Source organism: Cryptomeria japonica, chromosome 3 (assembly GCF_030272615.1).
Source record: "Cryptomeria japonica chromosome 3, Sugi_1.0, whole genome shotgun sequence".
Lineage (NCBI taxonomy): Eukaryota > Viridiplantae > Streptophyta > Pinopsida > Cupressales > Cupressaceae > Cryptomeria > Cryptomeria japonica.
Window position 1 is genome coordinate 109777257 of NC_081407.1, and position 21938 is coordinate 109799194.

Sequence of the window (21938 nt, forward strand, 5' to 3'; positions counted from 1 at the left end):
ACAGTTGCCCCCGTAGTCAATTCATTTGGCTTAAGGCCGAGTCATTTTAAAAATTTGGTTGCTTACTGCGTCTTGTCATCAAAATTGGGATCACTGCACTTTTAAATGCTTAAAATCGCTTAAGTCTGTCGTTTTATCAAAGGGAAATCATTGCAAGTAAAATTCTGAAGTTCCGCTTCAGCGACCATTGTAACGCTCAATCCCACGTAGGCTTCATTGCCTACCAACCAAAGTGAAAAAGTGAAAATAACAAAAAAAAAAAAATTAAAAGCAAAGAAATATCAAATGCTTGGCTTTGGGAGTACAGACACCTCTAGCGGTAAACAAAAAAAGAAAATCTACCGGAAACAGAGCAATCTTTGTGAGCTTACAAGTGATAACCTTGTCAAGGCTATGGCCGCTCGATGGCAACGAGGCAATATATAGGTTGCTTTTGAAGTTAGACTCACCCTACATAACTTGTCTTGATTGAACGATGATGTCTCAACTTTCTTTAAGCCGGAATGAACTTCACTGCACACACTTTCTTTTCAAGTTTGGTGACTTAATTCAGTTTGCGACCTCATTTTTATTTTGAATCTGTTTTTTTTTGTCATTTGGGTTGGTTTGTGGGCTATATACCAGAGATTCTGGGGTTCGATCCGGATATTCATACTTGAAATGTTCAGGAACATTTCCCAGCCGAGTCGCCATTTGTTGTGTGTATTGCACACCCATCCTCGTCCTGGACAGGGACCCCCGTAGTTGCAGTCAACCCGGTTAAGAGGAGAGGATTGACCTTTCAAAGGCTGAATAGGATTTTGAGTAATTCCCTATGAAGCTCGATAGGAATGGTCGGGAGATGACCAAGGGTGAAGTTCAGCCTTTGTGACCATTTTGCAAACCTAGACTAAAACCTAAACTTGGCACTTTCTCACATTCTGCGAGAAATTGAAGCTAGAACAAGTTTGTTCATAAACCCCGAATTTCATCACAACACTCTCATCAAGCAAAAATCGCCAGTCCAAGCTGAACAACCTCTAAGGCCAAAAAGCTCCCAAATCGGCTTGATAATCCGAAATGAACAATGAAGAACAAAACTAACCAAGTTTGCAAAATCCTTCGTTGGCCCAAAAATCGTCAGAGGTGAGAAATCGTTCAAAGAGAAAACTTAACTTTCAAAACCCTTCATTGGCCGAAGATCACAGGAAAAAGAAGACATTTGCCTAAAAGAGAACATCGCGCCTTTAAGCCTTCTAAGCCGAAAAGGGTGAAAGAATTAACAAGTTTGTCGAATCGCCTCTAGCAGGCCGAAATCGAAAAATGGCTCTATGAGCCGAAATCGTGGAAAACCTCTCATTTGGCCGAAAAACCAAAAGCATTTGCAAAGCTTGCAAAATCCCCTTATGAGTCGAAATGAAATTTAGGGGGCTAAGTCGTGCATTTTGGTTATTTAGGCCGAAGACTTGGAACTCCCAAAGGACCTCGCTTTCCCGAAAATAATAAATGGCCATAATACAAAACTCAAAGCTCACAAAAACGCTAAACAAGCTGAAAATGATTAAAAGATTCATGTCGCGCGATATCACCGAAAGGCCAAAAAACTTAAAACTCACAAATCGGCCCCAAAGGCCGAAATGCAGGGAGAAGAAGGAAAGTCGGCCTCTTAGGCCGAATTAATAGTTTGCAAAAAGGCCCTGTTGGCCAAAAATCATTAAGTTCACAAAAGTCCTCGATGAGCCAAAAATAAAGGAAGGAAGCCTAAATCAGACGAATAACTTAGAAGCCTGAAAACAATAAAGGCAATGAGATTTGCAAAATTGGCTCTCAGGCCAAAATTAATAAAGAGGTGAAACTTAGAAAGAAGGGGACAAAGGCCGAAAATCTCCAGATTCGCGCCATCATCTTAATAGGCCGAAAGTCATCAAGCCAAAGCTCGCAATGTAATCCAAAATGCCGGAAAACTTCAGAAGTTCAAATTATGCCATGAAGCCGAAGTTGGAGAACATCTAAAAAACTCGCCAAATAACCGAAATTCATACAAAGGGCATTTTAACTTTAAAATTAAAATCGCGCAATTCGGACCTAGAAGCCGAAAATTAACACAAACTTGGCCCTTGACCAAAGTCGCACATTTGGACCTTAAAAGTCCAAAAGGAGAACAGGAAAGTTAAATGGGCAGTACAGGTTTTTAAGCCGAAAATGTCAAAACAACAAAATCCCGTATTTTCTTCCACTTGGTCGAGTTTTATCACAAAGACATTTTGAACTTAAATGTAATCGTGCGAATAGAGCCTTCTAGGCCAAAAACACGAAGACCTCTCAAATCATCTAATAGACCCGAAAATCATGAAAGAACAAGGGGAACAAGTGCAGATTATTGTGTTGAATGGTACGTCAAGTGAAAAGGTTTAGGTTATGATCAATGTACGAGGGAACTAGAAGGTACAGACATACTAACCTCAAATTCAGCAAAGGATCTAATGAGGGCATTTGAAATTCGCTCAGAGGAAACACAACATATCACAAAGAGCTTCTCAAGCCCGACCTCGCCAAAGAAATTTAATGTTTGTCAAATTAATTTAATTAATTTTTCAAATCGATTGATCAAAGACGAAATTGATTGTTCACAGGAAAACAACATCGGGAGGAGCTAAAGTGACAACTTAACACAAGATCAAAGCTAGGCACTGGAAGCTGGAGAAGAAGATGCAAGAGCACGAGATTGCAAGACCAAGCATTGGGAAGCGCATCACCTGAACCACAAAGTTAAAATCCACTAAGGCGATTGAAGACAAAACATGGAATGCTGCCAAATTATGCATTCTCAGAAGGATACACAACTGGATTTAATTCCAAAAATTCAGTTTTGAAAAACTTAATTTTTTTGAATGTAAAGCTGTCTGTGGGTCCCACTCAAGATATTTTGAAACAAAGTGGAACACAGGTCAGTTGTGGTCAGTTATGTTCAACTACCGGATAGACCCAAATTGAAGCCTAATAGTGGTAGGTAGTTGAGATAGTGGTTGGATAGATAATTGAAAATTGAGTGGGCATGGGTTAAAGCTGCCAGCTTCTAGAAGACAGATTGCAACCCTTTGATGCAGTCAATCCTGGCCACCGGTTCGACATGTAAAATTTATAAAAGGCAGGATGCCTCTCATTGTAAAAGGTTGGAGTTTTGTAGTTAGATTTTAGAGTTAGAATAGGTTAGATTTTAGGAATAGCATAGAGATGCTGTATAAATTGTTGTAATGGCAACTGAAGCAAATATATGAACATTGAATATGGTGTTTATTGTCTTTGTTTTCATTCTGTTTGCATGGGTTCTTTCAGCTAGTTAATTTTAGAGTGCAGGGATTTTAATGGTGAAGTGTAGAGGGGTATTTGATGCATTTCTGGTTCATACCATTGGGGGTCTGCTGATTGTAGGTCACCATTCATGGTTAGTCTAAACCCAAACTGTGCTTAGTTCAACTGCAGGTGTTCGTCTTAGGCTGCGCCAAAATTGGGTGCCTAAAACGAGTGTCTCTGGTTTGAAAATCCTTCATCCCTTGGAGCTTGCACCATTTTTGTCTAGTTGTGAGGGTGTCTCTGGCGAAACAAAAACTGGTTTATCGAAGTCTGTCTACTCGCTGCATCAACTGTTATCATCCTTGTCCTTAGGCTTCCTAAACCCCCCTTCCCTTTTGATTTTATTTCGCAGTCTGAGAATCGTAGCAGACCAGCTTGTTGCAAAACGTAAGTCCCCTTGTGCTCCCAGCAAAACATATCGACCGTTGAGTTATCCCGCAATCAAGAACTGACATTTGGAACCTTGAGGTTGTCCCCTTTGATCAATTAAAAACAGCACTAGGGATTTCCTTATCTCAAGAGAGGATAGGATACTCAATGAGTACATTCTATTCTGCGTTGGCCGGATGAAGTTGTAGCAACACAACTTTAGACATGTCAACACCAACCTCAGAACCTTTAATGTCTGGACTATAGATTTTCTCGTGCAAACGATGACTACATGTCAAGAATTGGACTACCTATAGCCATATTTCTTTCCTAATTCTGTTTTATGAGTCAACTTTATCAAGTTCAACTCAACAAGATTTCCCAAACTAATCAGGTTTTTCTCGATCTTTTTATCAAGTGGTTTTTTTTTTAATATTTAATGGAATTTTAAATCTCCTGAGCTATTGCAAGTTTTTATCAAGTCAACTATTACTATTTGGCTGTGCAACTCATTCCTGAGTTGAGTTGTATCTTGCAACCTAATAAAATCATCTCTGAGTCACATACATTTACAAACTTGCTAATTCAGCATAAAAAGCAAGTCTTGCTAACTTCCTCGAAAGAAATCCATCCTGACGATTATAATTTTGATTTTCAAAGAAGGCAACAACTATACCTACAATCCCCCTCTTCATTCTCCATTATGGACCCATCCTCTTTCTTAAGTTGCCTTATCTTATTTCTGTTTCTATGTTTCATAGTCAATTGGTGAAAGAACTTAGTGTTCTTGTCACCTTTTGTTAGCCATTGAATCAGAGATTTATGTTTCCAAAAGACCTCTCCTTTTTTGTTAAGTTTGAAACATTGCTCGAAGAATATGCTGCTGTGAGTGATATTCCAATACACAACGTTCCATACTTTTGCAAATTTGTTTCCTTAGTCTTTTAAATATCTGTGGGAATGAAAAACCTAACTTCAACACTCGTATATCTGTGTTGTTATTGTTTTTGGAAATCTGCGATTTATAGCATATGACCACCATCAAACTAAATCACCATGGTCAAAAATGTAACGACACAAATACTCAAAACAAATGCAAATGGCTGGCCACCTTTGATTTGCAAAGGACAATCACAAGATGGTTTCATCTATCTGTCATACAAATAATTTCAAAAACAATAATGGATTGGGAAAGATAGTCATCTGCTGGGAAGTTTTTTCTGCAAACTATTTCCATTAATTTATCTAGCGGAGGCATCTTTCAAAACATAATAGAGAAATATGCACACATGTCCAGAAGAAATAACTATGTGCTAATTTATGAGTTTTTGTAAGCATACACGATTTCATTCGATAAACTTGATCAAAGTTGGCTATCCTATTTTTAAAATTCATGTAGTTCAGACATTTATTTTTTGAGATATTTTGTCAAAAATTAAATAAATGGCAAATGATAGTCCACAAAAGTTTCCCTGATTATTACTTCCTGTACTCATGTTTCTGTGTTGAAATTGGCAGTGTCAGCAGAACATAACCTCTAATGATATGGAATGATGATCCTTTACTTGAAAATTTCAACTACCAAGTACAAACTTATTTGGAAACACATTTCAAAGGTAAACAATGAACACTTCAAAGGCTCTTATGTACAGAGATGAGTGCTTCTTAGCACACTTCCACTGGTTCTGGAAGCAACATACAGATTCTGCTAAAAATGCTTCTTGAGAAATTGTTTCTGCCACCTAACTTCAGCAATTCTTTGGAACCCGCTTCCGTTCCTGCCTCCAACAATTCTCAGGTATGTTCCTTCACTGCATCATTAATATGTTGTCAATTGAAAAAAAAGATTTCATAAAAATGCTAAATGTGTGTTAAAGAAAATTCAACTACCTGCTTAATTAATTGTAAAATATAACATTTTTCATCTATTCCATGGGGAGCCTCATTTTTGTTGTTAAATTAAGCATATTTTATTATTTTGTTACTTCCAGAAAACATTGTCCATGCCATAGAAAGAGGTGAGGTTGTGGCAAATGCCTCTGTTCCACACTGAAGTTATAATTTTTTAACATAAATGCCACAAAATGTAAAGCAGCTCCTAGAGGACAAGGTCTTGAACTTACTCAGCCTAGGGAGAAAGTTTTGTAACTGATTGAAGAACAGTACCAGCAACCTAATTTTGATAACTTAAATTTCCTATATGTAGGGAAGCTCTTGAGAAACATTAGCAAGAAAAATATATCCCACATAACTATCAGCACAGGTTAAACAAAGCTACAATTAAAGTAGGCAAAAATGATTTTAGTAGCAAGACATCTCAGTAATTCAAAGAAAACCAACATGCCAAAGAAAAGGTTAATAAACTGTATGCTGCGTGCACAACAGTATGTTTACCTTTCCCTAAATTTACCAAAATGAAGAGATATCTGACAGAACCTACAACAAATTTCTACGGAAGAAACCTAGATATAAGCTGTCATAAGAAGTAAATGATTAGTGGATTTCACCGGCCACTTGAATAAGTTTTATTCTTAGCAGATTTTCGTGTTCTAATGACACATAGATTCATTTAGTCATAATTTCTTTTTGCCTGGAGGGTCAAAACGCTAGATGTAAAAGGTGGAAGTGTCACTAAAAATAATTTGCAACTTTCATATATCAGTGTCAGAAAACAAAGGGACAAAAATATTTTTGTCATTTCTTTTTCACTTCATTTAAAACCCAAATTTCTTAAACCATTTAAAACGTCATCAAGAAAATGTAAATTACACTGAAAACAGAAACACAAAAATCAGCTTACTTTTTGACTGAGATGACAGTGCTATTTCACGCCAGTAATGGTCCTCCCATTCATCATGATATGTTAGTGGGCGTTTAACTTTATTTCTTGAAGTTGATTCGTACATCTCTTTCCTCCAAGTGTCCAAATGAGCACATCCACATTGATCAGCAAGCCAGTCACAATATTCAAACTGCCAGTTGGAGCTAGTATTAGATACGGATCCAGAAAGCTTCTAAAATATTTATATAAACAATTATAAGCAACGGCAAAGTTAAAAAACAAGGAAATCCTATTCACCACCTGGTTAGCATGGAGGATTGTCTGAATCTGATTGTGAGGTTCAAGAGAATTCAGTCATTGGTGAACCCAACAGACAAGGAAATTGTCTGCAGTTTTTCAGAGAAGTGCACATTGTCTTTGAATTTCAAAGCAACATGCAAATTTCAGGAAACGGCATTAGCCACAGTTGAATCATATGCCTCAAAAGAAGAAAACCCTCATGCCATCTCAACATTTGAAAATATTCCAACTCCTGTGATGCATGGAATACATGATTTTCTTCTAAGGCCGAATGCTACAACTTCGTGATGGAGGCCCACTTGAAAGGGTGGAATATCAGCTGGAATGTTTATTGTTTACAGAACAAACTTTCGAATACCTTACTGGCTCATGCATACCACTCACCATGGAACAAACTACACCTTAATGGGATATTAAAAGCTTGAATGATAAGCTATTTTTACTTGGATATTAAAAAATTTCTATTTTCAGCATTAGTAGTAGTTTATAACTTCAAACATCTATCTGGTAGTAGAATTGGGGACTCCACACCTTGGAATGTTTTATTATTTTGTTCTGGGTACCTGCACTATCAGTGCAATTAATAAAAAGTGAACAGAAATAAAAACAATGGTTCTTAAGATCATTTCGGTCACTGGTCTAAGTGGTCTTGGCTTGAACAGAAGAAAATCCAATTATGAATGTAATATTTTTCCTGTCTGTCTCTCAGTAATACAAATTATATATTTTCCTACAAAATGGGGATGGAAGGGCGGGTAACTGTTCAAATTCAAAGCATCAACAGGATAAGTTATCAACTAATTTCACAAATTTGGCAGCTTTATTATTGATTTTACTCATGATGTTTTAAGATTTATGGTGGAATGAAGAATGTTATGTCTGTAAATGTGGATATTATATAAATGCAAGTGAATATAATACAAATGGTTTGCAAGATGAAAAAATAAAAATGAGAGTTCATGATGGTGGAGCCCCAACAGAAACTTGAAAGAAACGTTGAGCATAGACCCTCAAATCAACAGGGGCAAGGAACATGTTTCGGTATGGAATGAAGCAGCACACATTAAATTACAATTCATAGTTAAGGTTCCAAGAAATGAATATGAATTCAAGCACAGAATTCCATTTTAAAACATCCTCAACATAATGACATCACAAAAATGTAGTTCTAAAAATTCTAACAATACAAAAAATTAAACTGGACACAAAATTGTTGATTGCACATATCCCAGAAATATTAGAATATTGAAGTCCAATATTTTACTGAAGTTGGTTTTGTAAACTACATTAGAGATCAGAGGTATGGTATGACTAAATATGATCCTTAGAAAGTATAAAACAGAACATACTGAAATTGGGAGAATTTCAGAGCAGCATAAATTTGTAGATCAGCAGCTTTAAAATAGCTCTATCTATCAAATCCATCACAACAGATAAGGATGATGAAATATAATGAATAGCTCTAAGCAATTATTGCAAATCTAACAAAAAGAAAACTCTGTCATGCCAAGACCAATATGTATTAATCTCTGAATGCACAACTTATTAGATTCAGGATTCAGTAAGAGCTAACAGTAACACAAGCATAGAAATGCACCCTCTTGCTTAACTGAGGATATTTCAACGTAGTTCCCACTGCTCTTTCCCTTCTTAGAAATTTATTACAAAATATCTTTAGCCCACATACATGACAAAAGAGCACCCATAAATTAAAACATACTTATTCTGAAAGAAGGAAAGGTTTTCTCAGATGAAAGATAATGTATAGCTCTAAGAACTATTGCAAATCAAACAATAAGAAAACAGTCATGCCAAGATCAATCTACATTCAACTGTGAATGCAAACTTATTAGGTTTAGGATTCAACTAAAACAATACAAGCATACACATGCCTCTTGCTTACCTGAGGATATTTCAATTAAGTGCTCACTACTCTTTCCCTTCTTAGACATTCATTATAAAATATATTTACCTCAAATACATGATGAAAGAGCACCCAATGAAGTTGAAACATATTCTCTCAAATAAATGAGCATGGTAAAAACAGGAAACATATAACCAACCTGATTATTACCAATATTATGAGTATAATGTTTAGGTCGGCCAGCAGCCTCATTTTGAGCATATAAATCTTTAACAACTTCCATCATATAATTTTTTGATGGAATTACTGCATTTCCTGACAATGTACATGCTACCCACTTTGACTGTAACTCACATAATGGAAAAGGAACAACCTGCAAACAAAACAAAAAAAAGCTTCTATTGGGTTATGATAAATATGGTGGGTTTGAAGAAAAATTTATTCCAATACGTTCCATCAATTAATTGCAGCTCATAGTTTTAAGAGATATATTTTACAAACCTTCCATGGTATGCCAATAAATGAAAGCGAAGGAGCTAGAAGGGGTGGGAAAACATGCTCATACAATGGCCCCACACAGTTGTCATTGATAGTAACAACACCCTTTGTATCCAAAAAGGGGAAATGATATGAATATCTATAAACAGAAAAAAATATCACAAACAGGTCCAATGCATATTATAGAGAAATGAAGTGAACCATGCAGATCCTAAATGCTGGTTTCTGTAAAGTAGATCCTATAGCATCATTGTGATAGTAAAGGCAGTCACATGAGGGTAGGAAGATGGATTGGAATGTCCTACCCAGTACAGTGGATAATAGAATCAGCAACAATGGAGGCACCATCTTGGAAACTCACAGTGCCATCTTGGCATAAAGACTCTATCTGTGTCAGAAAAGTGATACAGAATGATATTATTGTCTTTTTCAATTTATATCACGATTCTAAAGCAATTGGAAATAAACCCATTACATGAAGACCAAAGCAATACACCAATTTCAAAAATATCTTGGTGTATAAAGAACATTCCACATGATAAATATTTGAGAGTTTCTTACCAAAGGGTGCAAAAAGGTTTTGCCAGGGCCATCTGCAGGTTTTGTCATATTTACAGTAGAATTCAGTGACCTTGCTGATATATGAACTTCTTTAGCAACTCCCGCCAACTCTTTAGCAATATCTACCCCACTTGCTGAGTTCCCAATTATAACCACAACCTGATATGCAAAGTTGAGTACTATACTTGAAAGGAAGCAAAAGAAACTGTTCTATTCTGTTGCAAGCCTTGATAAATTAAAATATATTTTGCATATTCTCAGGAAGCTGATTAAGTCCTTCATGAATCATGAGTACCTCAACATGTTAGTTTATACACCCAATAATGAAGATAATATTTTCCAATAAAATGATAATACATGTAGGGAAGGCTAGAAATAATATGAAGAAGGACTAATTTTGTGGAAGACAACATGAATCTTGGGAATTTTCTCACAACAATTGAGTCAACAAACTGAGAATGCATGAAAAGTAGTTGTGATAAAGTATTCCCAGAAAGAGCAACACCCAAGCTAACAAGTTTAAAAGAATCTCTAAAGACCTTTTATGTACCATTTGAGCACAAAGCACGCAAGGAGGTAGCTTTTGATCAATCCATTTCAATTATTTCCCTTAGTATCCAAAAATAGTGTGGCTGGAAATAAGCAAAAATGGACACTGCACCAAATGTCTCTTTGTTGCCTTAAAGTGTTTCTTAACAATTACTTAGGACATTGTCTTGGTTTGAAAAGAAATAACAGAATTTTGAACAGCTTTAAGTCAGTTGCTCCAGAGAATAGTAATGAAATAATTGCTAAGAACATCCACATGATCTCCAATGTACATAAAAATATAGCATTCTAAAAAAGTACAGAGTACACAGAAAATTAGTATGTAGATTTTTTTCTAAATTATAAATAATCACACAAGCATTATGAATTGTTTGAGAGTCTAGACATTAGATAATAAATAAGAAGGGAAATCAACAAGTAAAAAAAGAAAAATAATGTGAAGGATTGCCATTATCATAATAACTTCGGTAAAGTTCAAACTGTGGTAAAATGTTATGGTTTATCTCATTGAAGACAATGCTTTGAGTTACAGGCTTTGATTACTAGAGGATAATCTTGAAACTTCATTTACTATACTAGTTATACAGAGTGTATCGAGAAAAATGAATTTATAGGGGGTTTCTAACGCAAGCTATTTTTTAAAACTTGATTTTCTCTATCTTTGCTATTTAAACTTTCATGTTTGCTAAAATCCTACTAAACTACCGAACCAGTTTTTACTTTCACAAAATTGTAGTCTCCATATGGGACAAAAATAAATTATGAATGATGCCCATCTTCAAGTACCTCATCTTGGAATGGATCAGGAACACGGTAATTATGACTGTGCATTTGCTTTCCTGGCCATCTATCAATACCTGCACAGTGTATTAACTAACAGTCATTGACTGAACTTCTAAAAGCATATAGACCAGCAATCTCAATATAAGCTGCATAAATGAAAGGGTAAAGTACTTATTTTATTAGTCTGTGACCTAACAATCACATCATTTTAAAACTTAATTAAAACTATGTAGACAAATTATTACCATGGGAGAATATTTGTAGGTTTCAAATTGTTTTTGCATTCATTTTGTAATGTCCCCTATTCGCTACCTGTTTCCCAATAGTTACATACATCATTTAAGATCATATGTCTTAAATTAGGTTGTTGAGATTATAAGTATATATAATGCAATAAATAACTAATTAAATTTGGGGTTCATCCTCACTTCTTCCCTGACCCTACGGAAGATGGTGGAATTACTGTGCTAGAGCACTTGAAAACAGTCTACGAGCGGGCTCCCTCAAGGTTTTTTGGGAACACATGTTTATGCCCATCTTGGGGCTCTCCCTCAAGGTTTCAGAAATATATGTCCTTACCCATCTTGGGATTTACCCATCTAGTGACCATTTTTACTCCGCCTTTCCCTACACAAACTCCCTATCCCTACGTAGGCATTAGTGGAAGACTAAGGACTGGGCTATATATATAATAGTCTTTCATATACTATGAATGTATATGAAGTTAAGTATGACTCTCATACATATTGCAGTCTATATTCATATTAATACTAAATTCTGCATAAGAACATTATCAGACTTCATATATTAAGCATACATATACAGCACATCCCCATGCATACCACCAAGAACAAAGATGTTACTGCCTGTAACTTCATAACAGTTCTGATCTGATCTGATCGATGGTGATTTACTGGATGCTTTGATTCCTTTCCTTTATATCTTTCAAAGTGAGGGAGAGGTCACACCTCTTCATCATGTATGCCCTTTGGCAAGAGACACACCCTTTCATCATTAGCACTCCTTTGAAAAACGTAAAATTTGGCTAAGGCATGAAGAATTTCCTTCCTCCAGGGCAATATAGAATCAAGGTCAAGATTGGGCATCAAAATGAGGTTAAGGAGGAATTTTCCTCCATATCAAAAGATTCCTTCACCATGGAGAAAATGTGCTCTAGGAAAGGAACGGACGCCAAAGTGACATCAAAGAAGAAAAGTCTAATTTACCAGAATTCCTCCACTTCCTAGCAAATGTGCTCCAAGACAAGTAGAAAATGTAGAAACAAGATATTGGAGGAAAATTCTAAAATTTCAAAATTTCTTCCTGTTGACGTGTATTTTGTACACAACCAAACAGAGAATAAAATACCCAAATGGTACCTTATCCTCTCTTGATTAAAGCCTCTGAATGCTGAAGATATCGCGAAAAGGATCAATCAGGGTGACTTCAAGGTTCTTCGTTGTAGGATCTCTACGTGTGGATAAGCACCAGTGGTCGTTGTAAATGTTGTTTCTTCAAGGGGTCTTACGCACTTCCTGAGAAAGCTGGTCCGTGTTACTCTCGTTTGATTGCAAGAACAGGATTTTCCTAATACTAACAGATTCTCAAAAAAAAGATCAAAAGATAAGGGTTTCAAGAGATGAATGCTAATCTAATCCTAAGGATGACTCAATGTAGGCTAGACTTGGTAAGATTCTACCAATTTCAATATTGCCAAGAAATTACAACTCTACTGGAATTGATGCGATCTTCTAAGGTGATTCAGTAATTTTCAAATCATCAAGGATATAGATACTATCATAAAGATACATATCAATATTTCAACAATGATTGATTGTTTAAGCAATCTCAATATCTTCAGTTGACCACGCAAGGCGTCCTTACAATCAGTAAGAAGCTAGTGGTTTGGACATGAATCTCACCAAAGATCAAGCACAACACTTAGTCCTTCAAACTTAAACTTAAATACTACTTCGACTGAGAATGATTCAAGAAGATAAACAATCATGAAGATAGCCACAAGTATTGCAATAAAACACCATAACTTCAATATTTTATTGATCTCAAAGCCAAATAGACAACAATTGTTCAAAATTCTTTCTTCACTACTCAATCTTGCTACACAATAACTTTCTTCTCTCTAAGCTCTAACTATCATCTATCATCTAATAATCAAAATGAGAATAGTGAGGGTATATATAGCATCCTCAAATACAATGAATGGCCCAGATCAAAAGAGGATCAATGGCTAAGATTCTGACACCTAAACCCTAATTAGGGTTTGTTACAAAAAAGATCCCCATTTAGAAAAACGTTATTAAATGCATAGCCAAATATTTAATTGGCACAAATATCGAGGAAACCAATAGGAATTAAACTGCCACATCATCCTACAACAACTTTTCTTCTAGAACCTTGTTCCCTTTCCTATGCTCTTTCTTAGTATATCCAACGAATCTGGACACAATTCCTTCAATCTCAGCGATAGGAATCTCAGGAAGATTCTTCATCCGTTCTTCCAAGTGAATGACCTGATCGAAAGCAGTGAGAAGAGCCGTTTCCCATCAAGGTTCGAGTTCTTTGATCTTCTCAATCAGGAGCATGGTAGTGAACATTAGGTCTCGTTGCTTATCTGTGATGACATTCTCATCTTTGCAAAAGATGACCTTGACTCTTTCTTCCAACTCTTGGAGGTCCACATCTGCCTCAATCTTGATTCGCCTGCCAAGAATGGTACACAATACCTCAAACACCTTATCCTAAATTGGATGGATGACACCTTCAACTTGACTGCATTTGGTGTTGATGTCTACAAAAAGAACTTCTTTCATCTGGAGTAGAGCTGACCACTATAGTAGGTTATGAGTTCCTCCATCCATTATCTTTTCTTGTGCCAGGATCCGTCTTGGTGTTTGTCTTATTACTTGCAGGACAAGAATGATAACATCTCTAGTGTGAGTGAAAGCGGCTACAGTTATCATTAGATTATGGACAATCTCAAGGACCTGGATAGCTTGGTGAATTGTCCTCATCATCCTTGTTGCAAATTCAACGGCTACCGTGTGGGATTTATCAATCCAAGAGCTCATAAGCTAAACCAGGCTCTTGACCCTTTCTGCTTCGCCAACTGATTCAAGAGGAAGTGCTTGTAAAGGAGATACTACTAGATCCTGACGTCTCAAGGCCTGATTGAGATGACTAAAATAGCCTCTCCAAGCACCGACCTCTCTCTCAAGTTTCCTATTCTTCTCCATTTCTTCCTTAAGTTTGTCTTTAAGTGCTTCAAATGAATCAGTTGCTTCTTCCATTGCTTGTTCAGTAGTGAGTGGACCAAGCTCAAATGTTTCTAAGTCATACTCATCTGCAAGAATCTCACCTTCATACTTGTCTACTACTGGTGTAGCTATTTGCAATTTCCTGGATCCTGTCTCATCCCTTATCACCTTGGACATCTTTGTGGCCTTCTTCTTTTCCATTACCTCTTGAGAATTTCCTATAAGGCTTTCTAAATCAAATATATCTTCTTCTTCTTCAACCACAATCACCCTTGTCAGTCTCTCTTTCAACCAATCTGGGATGGCGGATCTTGTTTCTCTTACTTGTATTTCTTTAGGCAGTGGTTCATCTTCTCAGAGAGGAGATGTCGCCTCATCATCATTCTTCTCTTCATGTAGCTCATCAACTTGGGGAGATTGACCTGATGAATGTTGAGGTGTCTGTCCCTTTTCTGGCTTGTCATTTTGTACCATAGATTCCATAGATTCATCAACTTTAGGTACCATCTTCCCTTGACCTTCCCCTTGGCTTGCCCTCTTTTCATGTCGAGAAGATGTGCCTGATGGGTGATCACGATTGGCCTCTTGCTTTCTCTTGGAAGATTCCCTTTCCTCAAGTCTTTCTTTCCTCTTTGCACCTCTAGGATGAGAAGTGTTCTCACTTATGCTTGCTTCTCCTTCTTCTAGTCTTGCCTCCAAAGTAAAAGTCATTGACACATTCTGTTCTCTCAACTTCTGATGCTATACATCTACCCATCTGCGAGTGCATGATAAAACAGGAGCCATCAACGCTCTCAAGTCCAAAACCTCGGGCTCATTCCAATCTATCTTCACTGCTTTGTCTTCTTTGTCATAGGACGACTGGAGGTATCTGCCATTATCTTGGGCTTGATCAGCTACTCTATAAACTTTGCATTTCCTGATGAGATCTAAGGGTAGCCTGGAATGCATCTTTCTTTTGACCTCTAAATCACTTGAGAGATTCATCCAAAAGTCTTCAACCTAATATTCGTGTTTGTACTTCTTACCAACTGTCTCCTCCATATAACCGTGAGGGTCAAAATTCTCCCGTGAGGCAAAGGATGTGAATGAATATAAAGATAACTCCCTCTCTGCATCTTCCGAAGCTTGAGTGTTAGGACATACTTCAAGTGAATTCCCTAGTATGATGGGCACGGGAATCCCATTTCCATGCTTGTGTCTGGATACCTTTGCATAAGCTGCCAACTGTCTAGTTACCTCAAGTAGCACTATCCTGTCTGTCGGATACCTCGGCAACATGTAGGGAGGTGAAGGACACCCTTGAACACTGATGTATGTAAACTTTTGAAACTGGATGAACCATGCACCATACTTCTTCACAAGTTCTTGTGCATCCAGAGATAATTGATTATGAATCCCACCTTGCAATATCCTAGTGATGTTCATCGTGAAGGTATCATTGACTAACTTGTAGTCACTTCTAGGCGGATGATGCAAATGAATATAAGAGTCACAAACTCTCACTTCTCCGGGTCCTCTTCCAATCACTCCTCTGTGAGGTAGCCCTGCATACTCGAAACTCTTGACCAAGGCATATATAACATATGAGCTCATGTGGAATGATTTGGTAGGTCTTAGCCTTCTCAACTGCACATCCAGGCTATTGCTAATAATTTTGGCCCAATGAAGCATTCCTTTTCCTTGGACTATCACTTGAATGAAGAACATCCACTTTTCGAAGTAGAAGGCTTGAGGAGCCCCTGTAACTCGATTGAGCAAAGTTATCAAATCTCTGTACTCCTCTTGGAAGTCGATCCTATGCGGTGTGTTGGGAATCTTGTTCAGGCGAGGCCGACTTTTGAGCAACCAATTCTTATTGATGAGATTCAGACATGTGTCGGGATCATCTTCATACATTGACCTGGCTCCTTCTAAGCTTTTGTAAATCATATCTTTATGCTCTGGAAGATGAAGAGCTTCACTTATAGCTTCCTCTGAAAGGTAAGCTAAGGTGTTCCCCTCCTTGCATACGATCGACCTTGATTGTGAGTCATAGTGGCGGGCACACTCGATCATCAGCTCATGACACTTGACTTCTGGAGGGAAACTTGCCGCCTTGATGATGCCACTTTCAATTATCTTCTTCGCAACAGGTGATGGCTTGCCAATGTAGGGGACCTCTCGAAACTTCTTCACATTGAAGTTTCCTAAGTTGGTATCTCCGATATTACTCCATTTGGATACGATCCTGGTCTCCAATTCGTCATTCTTCTGATCTTCCTTGATGAGAGCCGAGCGACTAGTAGATGCTCCTGCCTTTGGAGTCGCCATCTTGATACCTACACAACATTTCGAAATTAGTCCTAGGCATTAAAGGGTAGAAAATAAGACTTAAAAGGAAGATTTAATTAGGAAACTTCATGATAAATCTAGAGTTATCATTTCCTAATTAACTAATCAACACTTAGACTTTTCTAAAAAAAGTGCTCAAAAATCAAGTCTTGACCAAGGATGTTAAGATGATTTCACCATACCTCCTCTTGAGTACTAAACTCTAAGACCTTTGAAAAATGATACAAGAAAAAGTGGATTTCGCTAGGCAAAGTTTAAATCATAGCCCTCTCTTGGATGAATTGCGCCTCCTCTAGCTTCAAAAGAATAAACTCCACCCTCCTTAGCCTTCAACACTTAGTAGAAATTCGCTCCAAACAAGCTATATTTCGCTCCTCCAATTTGCTCTCCAATTTTGCACTAAGAAGGAATGATTGAATGATTTGAAATGTGAAACAACACTCCTCCAATATATAGAGTGCTCACCCTACCCCCTTCAAGGCCGACTTGGCAAAAAAGAGGTGAAAAAATAAATAAAATCTCCAAAAAGGGTGGCCGACTTGCAAAATAAAGGCAAAATAATGCCTTGAGCGCTCACTAATAAATTTTAATTTAATAAAAATTAATTTTAGATGCCTCCAAGATAAAATTTCGATTAATTCAAGGCTTAAAATTAATTTATTAAATGCAAAATGTCTTTAAATTAATGCGAATTTAAATTTAATTTTCCACGCGCCTCAAATTTAGCAATTTTGGCGATCTAGTGCAAATTGGGGAACATCCATGTCTAAACAAGGCTTAATGAAACTTCATGATGATTTCGCCCTAGACCCTCTCCAAGGGTCAGGAGCGATTTTCCAATTTTAGCCTTGAACATTTCGCATCTTGACTCCAAAATCTCCTAGAGGATAAATTCATATCCAGTTAAGGTGTTGCACTTCAAATTTTGCCATTTTGCATGAGGAATTTAGGTGAAAGTGTGGATTTCGCCCTGGGCCCTCTCCAAGGGTCAGGAGCGATTTTTTCATTTTTGGTTGTGATCCACCTTAGCTTGATTGTTGAACCCTCAACGCAACTTCCAAGATCCATTTCCTTGTACTACCAAGTCAATTTATCAAAAACCTTGAAGGAAAAAATGCTTTTAGAGGAAATTTCGCCCTGGACCCTCAGCAAGGGTCAGGAGCGATTTTCAAAATTTGGCTCAAAATTAGCATTTTTCAAAGTTCAAAATTTCTTCAAGGCATCACAAATAGGTCTTCTCACTGACTTCCAGACTTAGCTCTATCCAACTTGGGAGAAAAAGTGTGATTTTGGTGTTTTTCGCCCTGGACCCTCTCCAAGGGTCAGGAGCGATTTTTTCAATTTTGACTAAAGGTCCTCATTTCCTTATCCAACAACCTTTTCACCAAGCTAGATCATGTTTACGCCTCCAAACTAAGCAAGAAAATCCTCTTTCCAAGTTTTTGCCCTGGACCCTCAGCAAGGGTCAGGAGCGATTTTTCATTCCTAGCCCAGGATCATCAATTCTTGAAAGCAAACCTCTATTCATCATATCTTTGAAGGCCCGTTTTACCTTAGTATAACCTTGCCTTAGCACAATCTTGAAGGAAATATGTTGGTTTTATGATTTTCGCCCTAGACCCTCTCCAAGGGTTAGGAGCGACTTTCTGGTTTTAGGCATATTCCTTCGTTTTTTAGACTTCAAATCACCTCTAAGGCATAACACATCACGTCCTCCTATCCAAACAAGATTTTGTCTTAATTCCACAAAAAAAAGGAGAGAACCCTAGAAATTCGCTCTGGACCCTCAGCAAGGGTCAGGAGCGATTTTGATAATTGCCTTCACTCGACAATCTTTCTTCACATCAAGGTGATTCAAACATCATTTCAAGCTCGTGTCTAGGCTTTGCTTCGTTCAAACTTGGAGGAAAAGGTCCAATGTTAGGTTTTTCGCCCTGGGCCCTCAGCAAGGGTCAGGAGCGATTTTCCCTATTTAGCTTGATTGCTTCTTTGTTGATCATCCAAGTTATCTTCAATGGGTAAAACATGCCCTTTTACATCCATTCCAATCATAAAAATCATTTTGACTTAGCAAAAAAAATGTGCTTTTGAAAATTTCGCTCTGGGCCTTCAAAGAGGGTCAAGAGCGAATTTTGCCATCTAGACCAAAATGCTTCACCTTTCATCTTGAAATGTCTTTGCTAAGGAATATTTCATCTTGTATCGTGCTATGAATAGGTTTTCATGTCCAAGAAAAGTCAAAAAATGTGTTTATAAAGAATTTCGCTCTGGACCCTCAGCAAGGGTCAAGAGCGAAATTACCTTTCTTGGGCAAAACTCCTTCATCTCTTCATCTTCAAACAAGTTTGGGGGCTTCATCATGCTCATTTCACCATTCATCATGCCTTTGATATCTCAAATCGACCAAACAAGGCTAGAAATGACCCCCATAAGATTTTTCACCCTGGACCCTCAACAAGGGTCAGGAGCGATTTTGAGGTTTTCAACAAGATCCTTCATCATTTCAAGTTAAAACTCTTCCAGGTGGGTAAAGGGAGTCATTCACTTTCACTCATGTTCAAAACTTGGTCTTTTCCACTACCAAAATGAGGAAAATCAAAATTTCGCCCTGGGCCCTCAACAAGGGTCAAGAGCAATTTTGCCCTTAGCCTCCAAAATTCATCATTTTTTATGTCCTCAAACCTTCAATTGCCTCAAGTGACGTCCAATCCTCCTTCCGGGAGACCCTGCACAAAACAAGTTAGCCAAAGTCAGTGACAAATAAGCTTAAACCACATTTTCGCCCTAGACCCTCAGCAAGGGTCAGGAGCGAAATCCTTATTTTAGGCTAAACTGTTCAAAATTTAAGTCTCAAACCACTTTACAAGGCAGAGTTAGGTCACTTTCAAGGCCAGGAACCATTTAGCAAATCCATCAAAAAACAAGAAATTGTGCTTAGGATGAAGTTCGCCCTGGACCCTCAGCAAGGGTCAGGAGCGAACTTGACATTATCAGGCTCTTGATCTATTTCGTTACCTATTTAGCTTAGCCCACTAGACTCACTTTCTTCACTGGCCATGCTTAACTAACTCAGACCTGGAAACAAACTGGACCTTACCCAAAAAACCCCTATTAGAACTGACCTGAGACCTATTTTGACTCCCCTGAAAGGTTTACCTCATTTCAACAATCTCAATTCTTCAGGAAGACACTTAACAATTTTCCAAAATTTGGCTGGACTTAGCTTGAATGATGCCAAAAAAGAAACCCCTAAGGTTTAGTCCTAGCCCAGACAGACAACTCACTCACTCAAAACCCTAAAAGCAGAGAGAAGAACAAGCAAAGAAAAAGCAAAACAAAAGCAAGAAGAGGGGGGTCCCCATTCTAATGGGGCGATGTGTGAAATGGTCACAACATTTCCCAAGGGCAAAATTGATAGAGTAATTCATGGCCAAGGAGGAAAAAATTCAAGATTTCAAAAAAAAAATAACGCCCAAGGTAAATAATTTCAAAGCACGAGGAAAACTGGCTAAGAGAGGATTTTCTCTCTCCAGAACTCAGGTGGATAAAGTTTCCCAGACATGGAAAAAATGGTCAGTTAATGGAAAAGTCTCCTTCAGGACACGAAGTGTACACAAGAACACAAAAAATTTCCTTAGGACAAAATTTCTCTACGAAGATTTTCTCTCTCCAAATTTCGAGGCATTCAAGAATCCTTCAGAAGTGAAAAAGATTGTTAAAATTCATCCAAGGCAAGAAAATCTTCCAAAATGTCTTTTGTGAGCCCTGAATTGAAATATTCTTGTAAAGGATGAGTTGGCAACATGCAAAGATAATATTTTGTATTAATGAAGAACAACTTGAAAAATTATATAAGTTCTATGATGGCGGGGTCCATTTGCATGGTGAGAATCTATTGAGTGCATGGCAGCATGATGCCGCATTTATTGCTAGTGGACATCTTGATCGAGTAGTGGCATACTTAATGCATGGCAACTACCGTATTCCTGGAAGTGATGGTGCATTCAATGCACATTGGGTGAATTTGGAGGTGATGGTGCATTTATTGCACAATGGGCGGTTCTAGCTTGATGGGACATTTATTACACATTGGACGAATTTGAAAGAAGTGGTGCATTTAATGCACAATAGATGCCATTTTTGGCAAGAATGTAATCAATTGATAATGGGCATAATGGGTCATTAATATTTATTCCCACCTTGTTGCATCATGTGTGTGGAATCTTTTGGGTCTAACCCTAATTAGGGTTTGCATGTAATCAAGGTTGGAGGCCTATATAAGGGGGTGACCCCTTCATTTATAAAGGAGGGAGATTTGTATGAAATTGTTGCGATAAGTTATTGAGATAATAATAGTGATGCATTGTTCTCTGATGGTGTTCACTTAAGTAATTTTTTCAAAACTTGCATGGTTTCACCTTCCTCACTTAGAGTAGAATTTTAATTTCCAAGCATTTAGATGAACAAGGCTAATTGCAATGTGTTAAGGAGAAGATCGCTTGCTCATACCTTTTGTTGATAGCTGATTGTTATTAACAATGCAAGGTTGGATTGAGATATTTTATGTGTGCATTTACTCCAGATTATTGAATGGATATTGTTCTCTGATGGTATTCATTGATGATTTGAAATCTTTCAAACACAACCCTTGAAGATTGCACCCGCTTCATGAAGTTGTCTCAACGTGGCGAAGTGAAGTGTGGTTGATCCTATCCTAGACATTGCCATCCACTGAGTTCTTAGATTTAGCTTAGTCTTCCTGAACCCTTTCCTCTTTAAATTTTAGTTCATTCCAATTTAGTTCATTCGAAGCAAAAGCATCACAGAATTGCTATACCTGATGTTGAAGTTCCAACCACAACAAAGAAGTGAAAGAATGATCCAAATGTAAGTCCCCTTGGATTACCAAAAAGTAAAAACATCAACCAGACGAGCCTATATCCACATAAAGTCACTAGTAGGTAGTTGGAACCTTGGAGTCAATGTATGATCTTCCTGCAATCTTAGAATACACATGATTTTGATCAAGAGAGAATAAGGTGACCATTGGTAAACTTTATTCTGTGTTGGTCTAGTCACAAAACGCATGTCAACACTATTTATGTGCTTCTTTTTCTTCACTACGACCTCTTCCCTGCAATTATCTTCTTGAAGACTATCGGAGATCCACACATCCATCCTATAACAGCTTTGAATTCCCTAAGGTGGTACTCTCCAAATTACTCTGGCTTCCCTTTGCAATTCATCGCTTTGGGAAGGTTTCTCTACATCTCAATAGAATTCCTTAGAT

The 21938-nt window shown here is 37.5% G+C and overlaps 1 protein-coding gene across 1 annotated transcript in view; it reads right to left on the reverse strand.

Moving 5' to 3' along the window:
• Positions 1–5156: 5156 nt before the first annotated feature.
• LOC131075789 (flavin-containing monooxygenase FMO GS-OX-like 4) overlaps positions 5157–21938 on the reverse strand; it is a 70984-nt gene continuing 54202 nt past the window's right edge. Inside the window, exons 2-8 of the mRNA XM_058012675.2 lie at positions 11043–11113; positions 9708–9866; positions 9452–9534; positions 9150–9285; positions 8848–9021; positions 6503–6674; positions 5157–5513 (exon numbers count right to left, since the gene is read on the reverse strand). Of these exons, the coding sequence (XP_057868658.2) occupies positions 5497–5513; positions 6503–6674; positions 8848–9021; positions 9150–9285; positions 9452–9534; positions 9708–9866; positions 11043–11113 (812 nt within the window). The 3' untranslated portion in view covers positions 5157–5496. The remainder of the gene's footprint in view (positions 5514–6502; positions 6675–8847; positions 9022–9149; positions 9286–9451; positions 9535–9707; positions 9867–11042; positions 11114–21938) is intronic.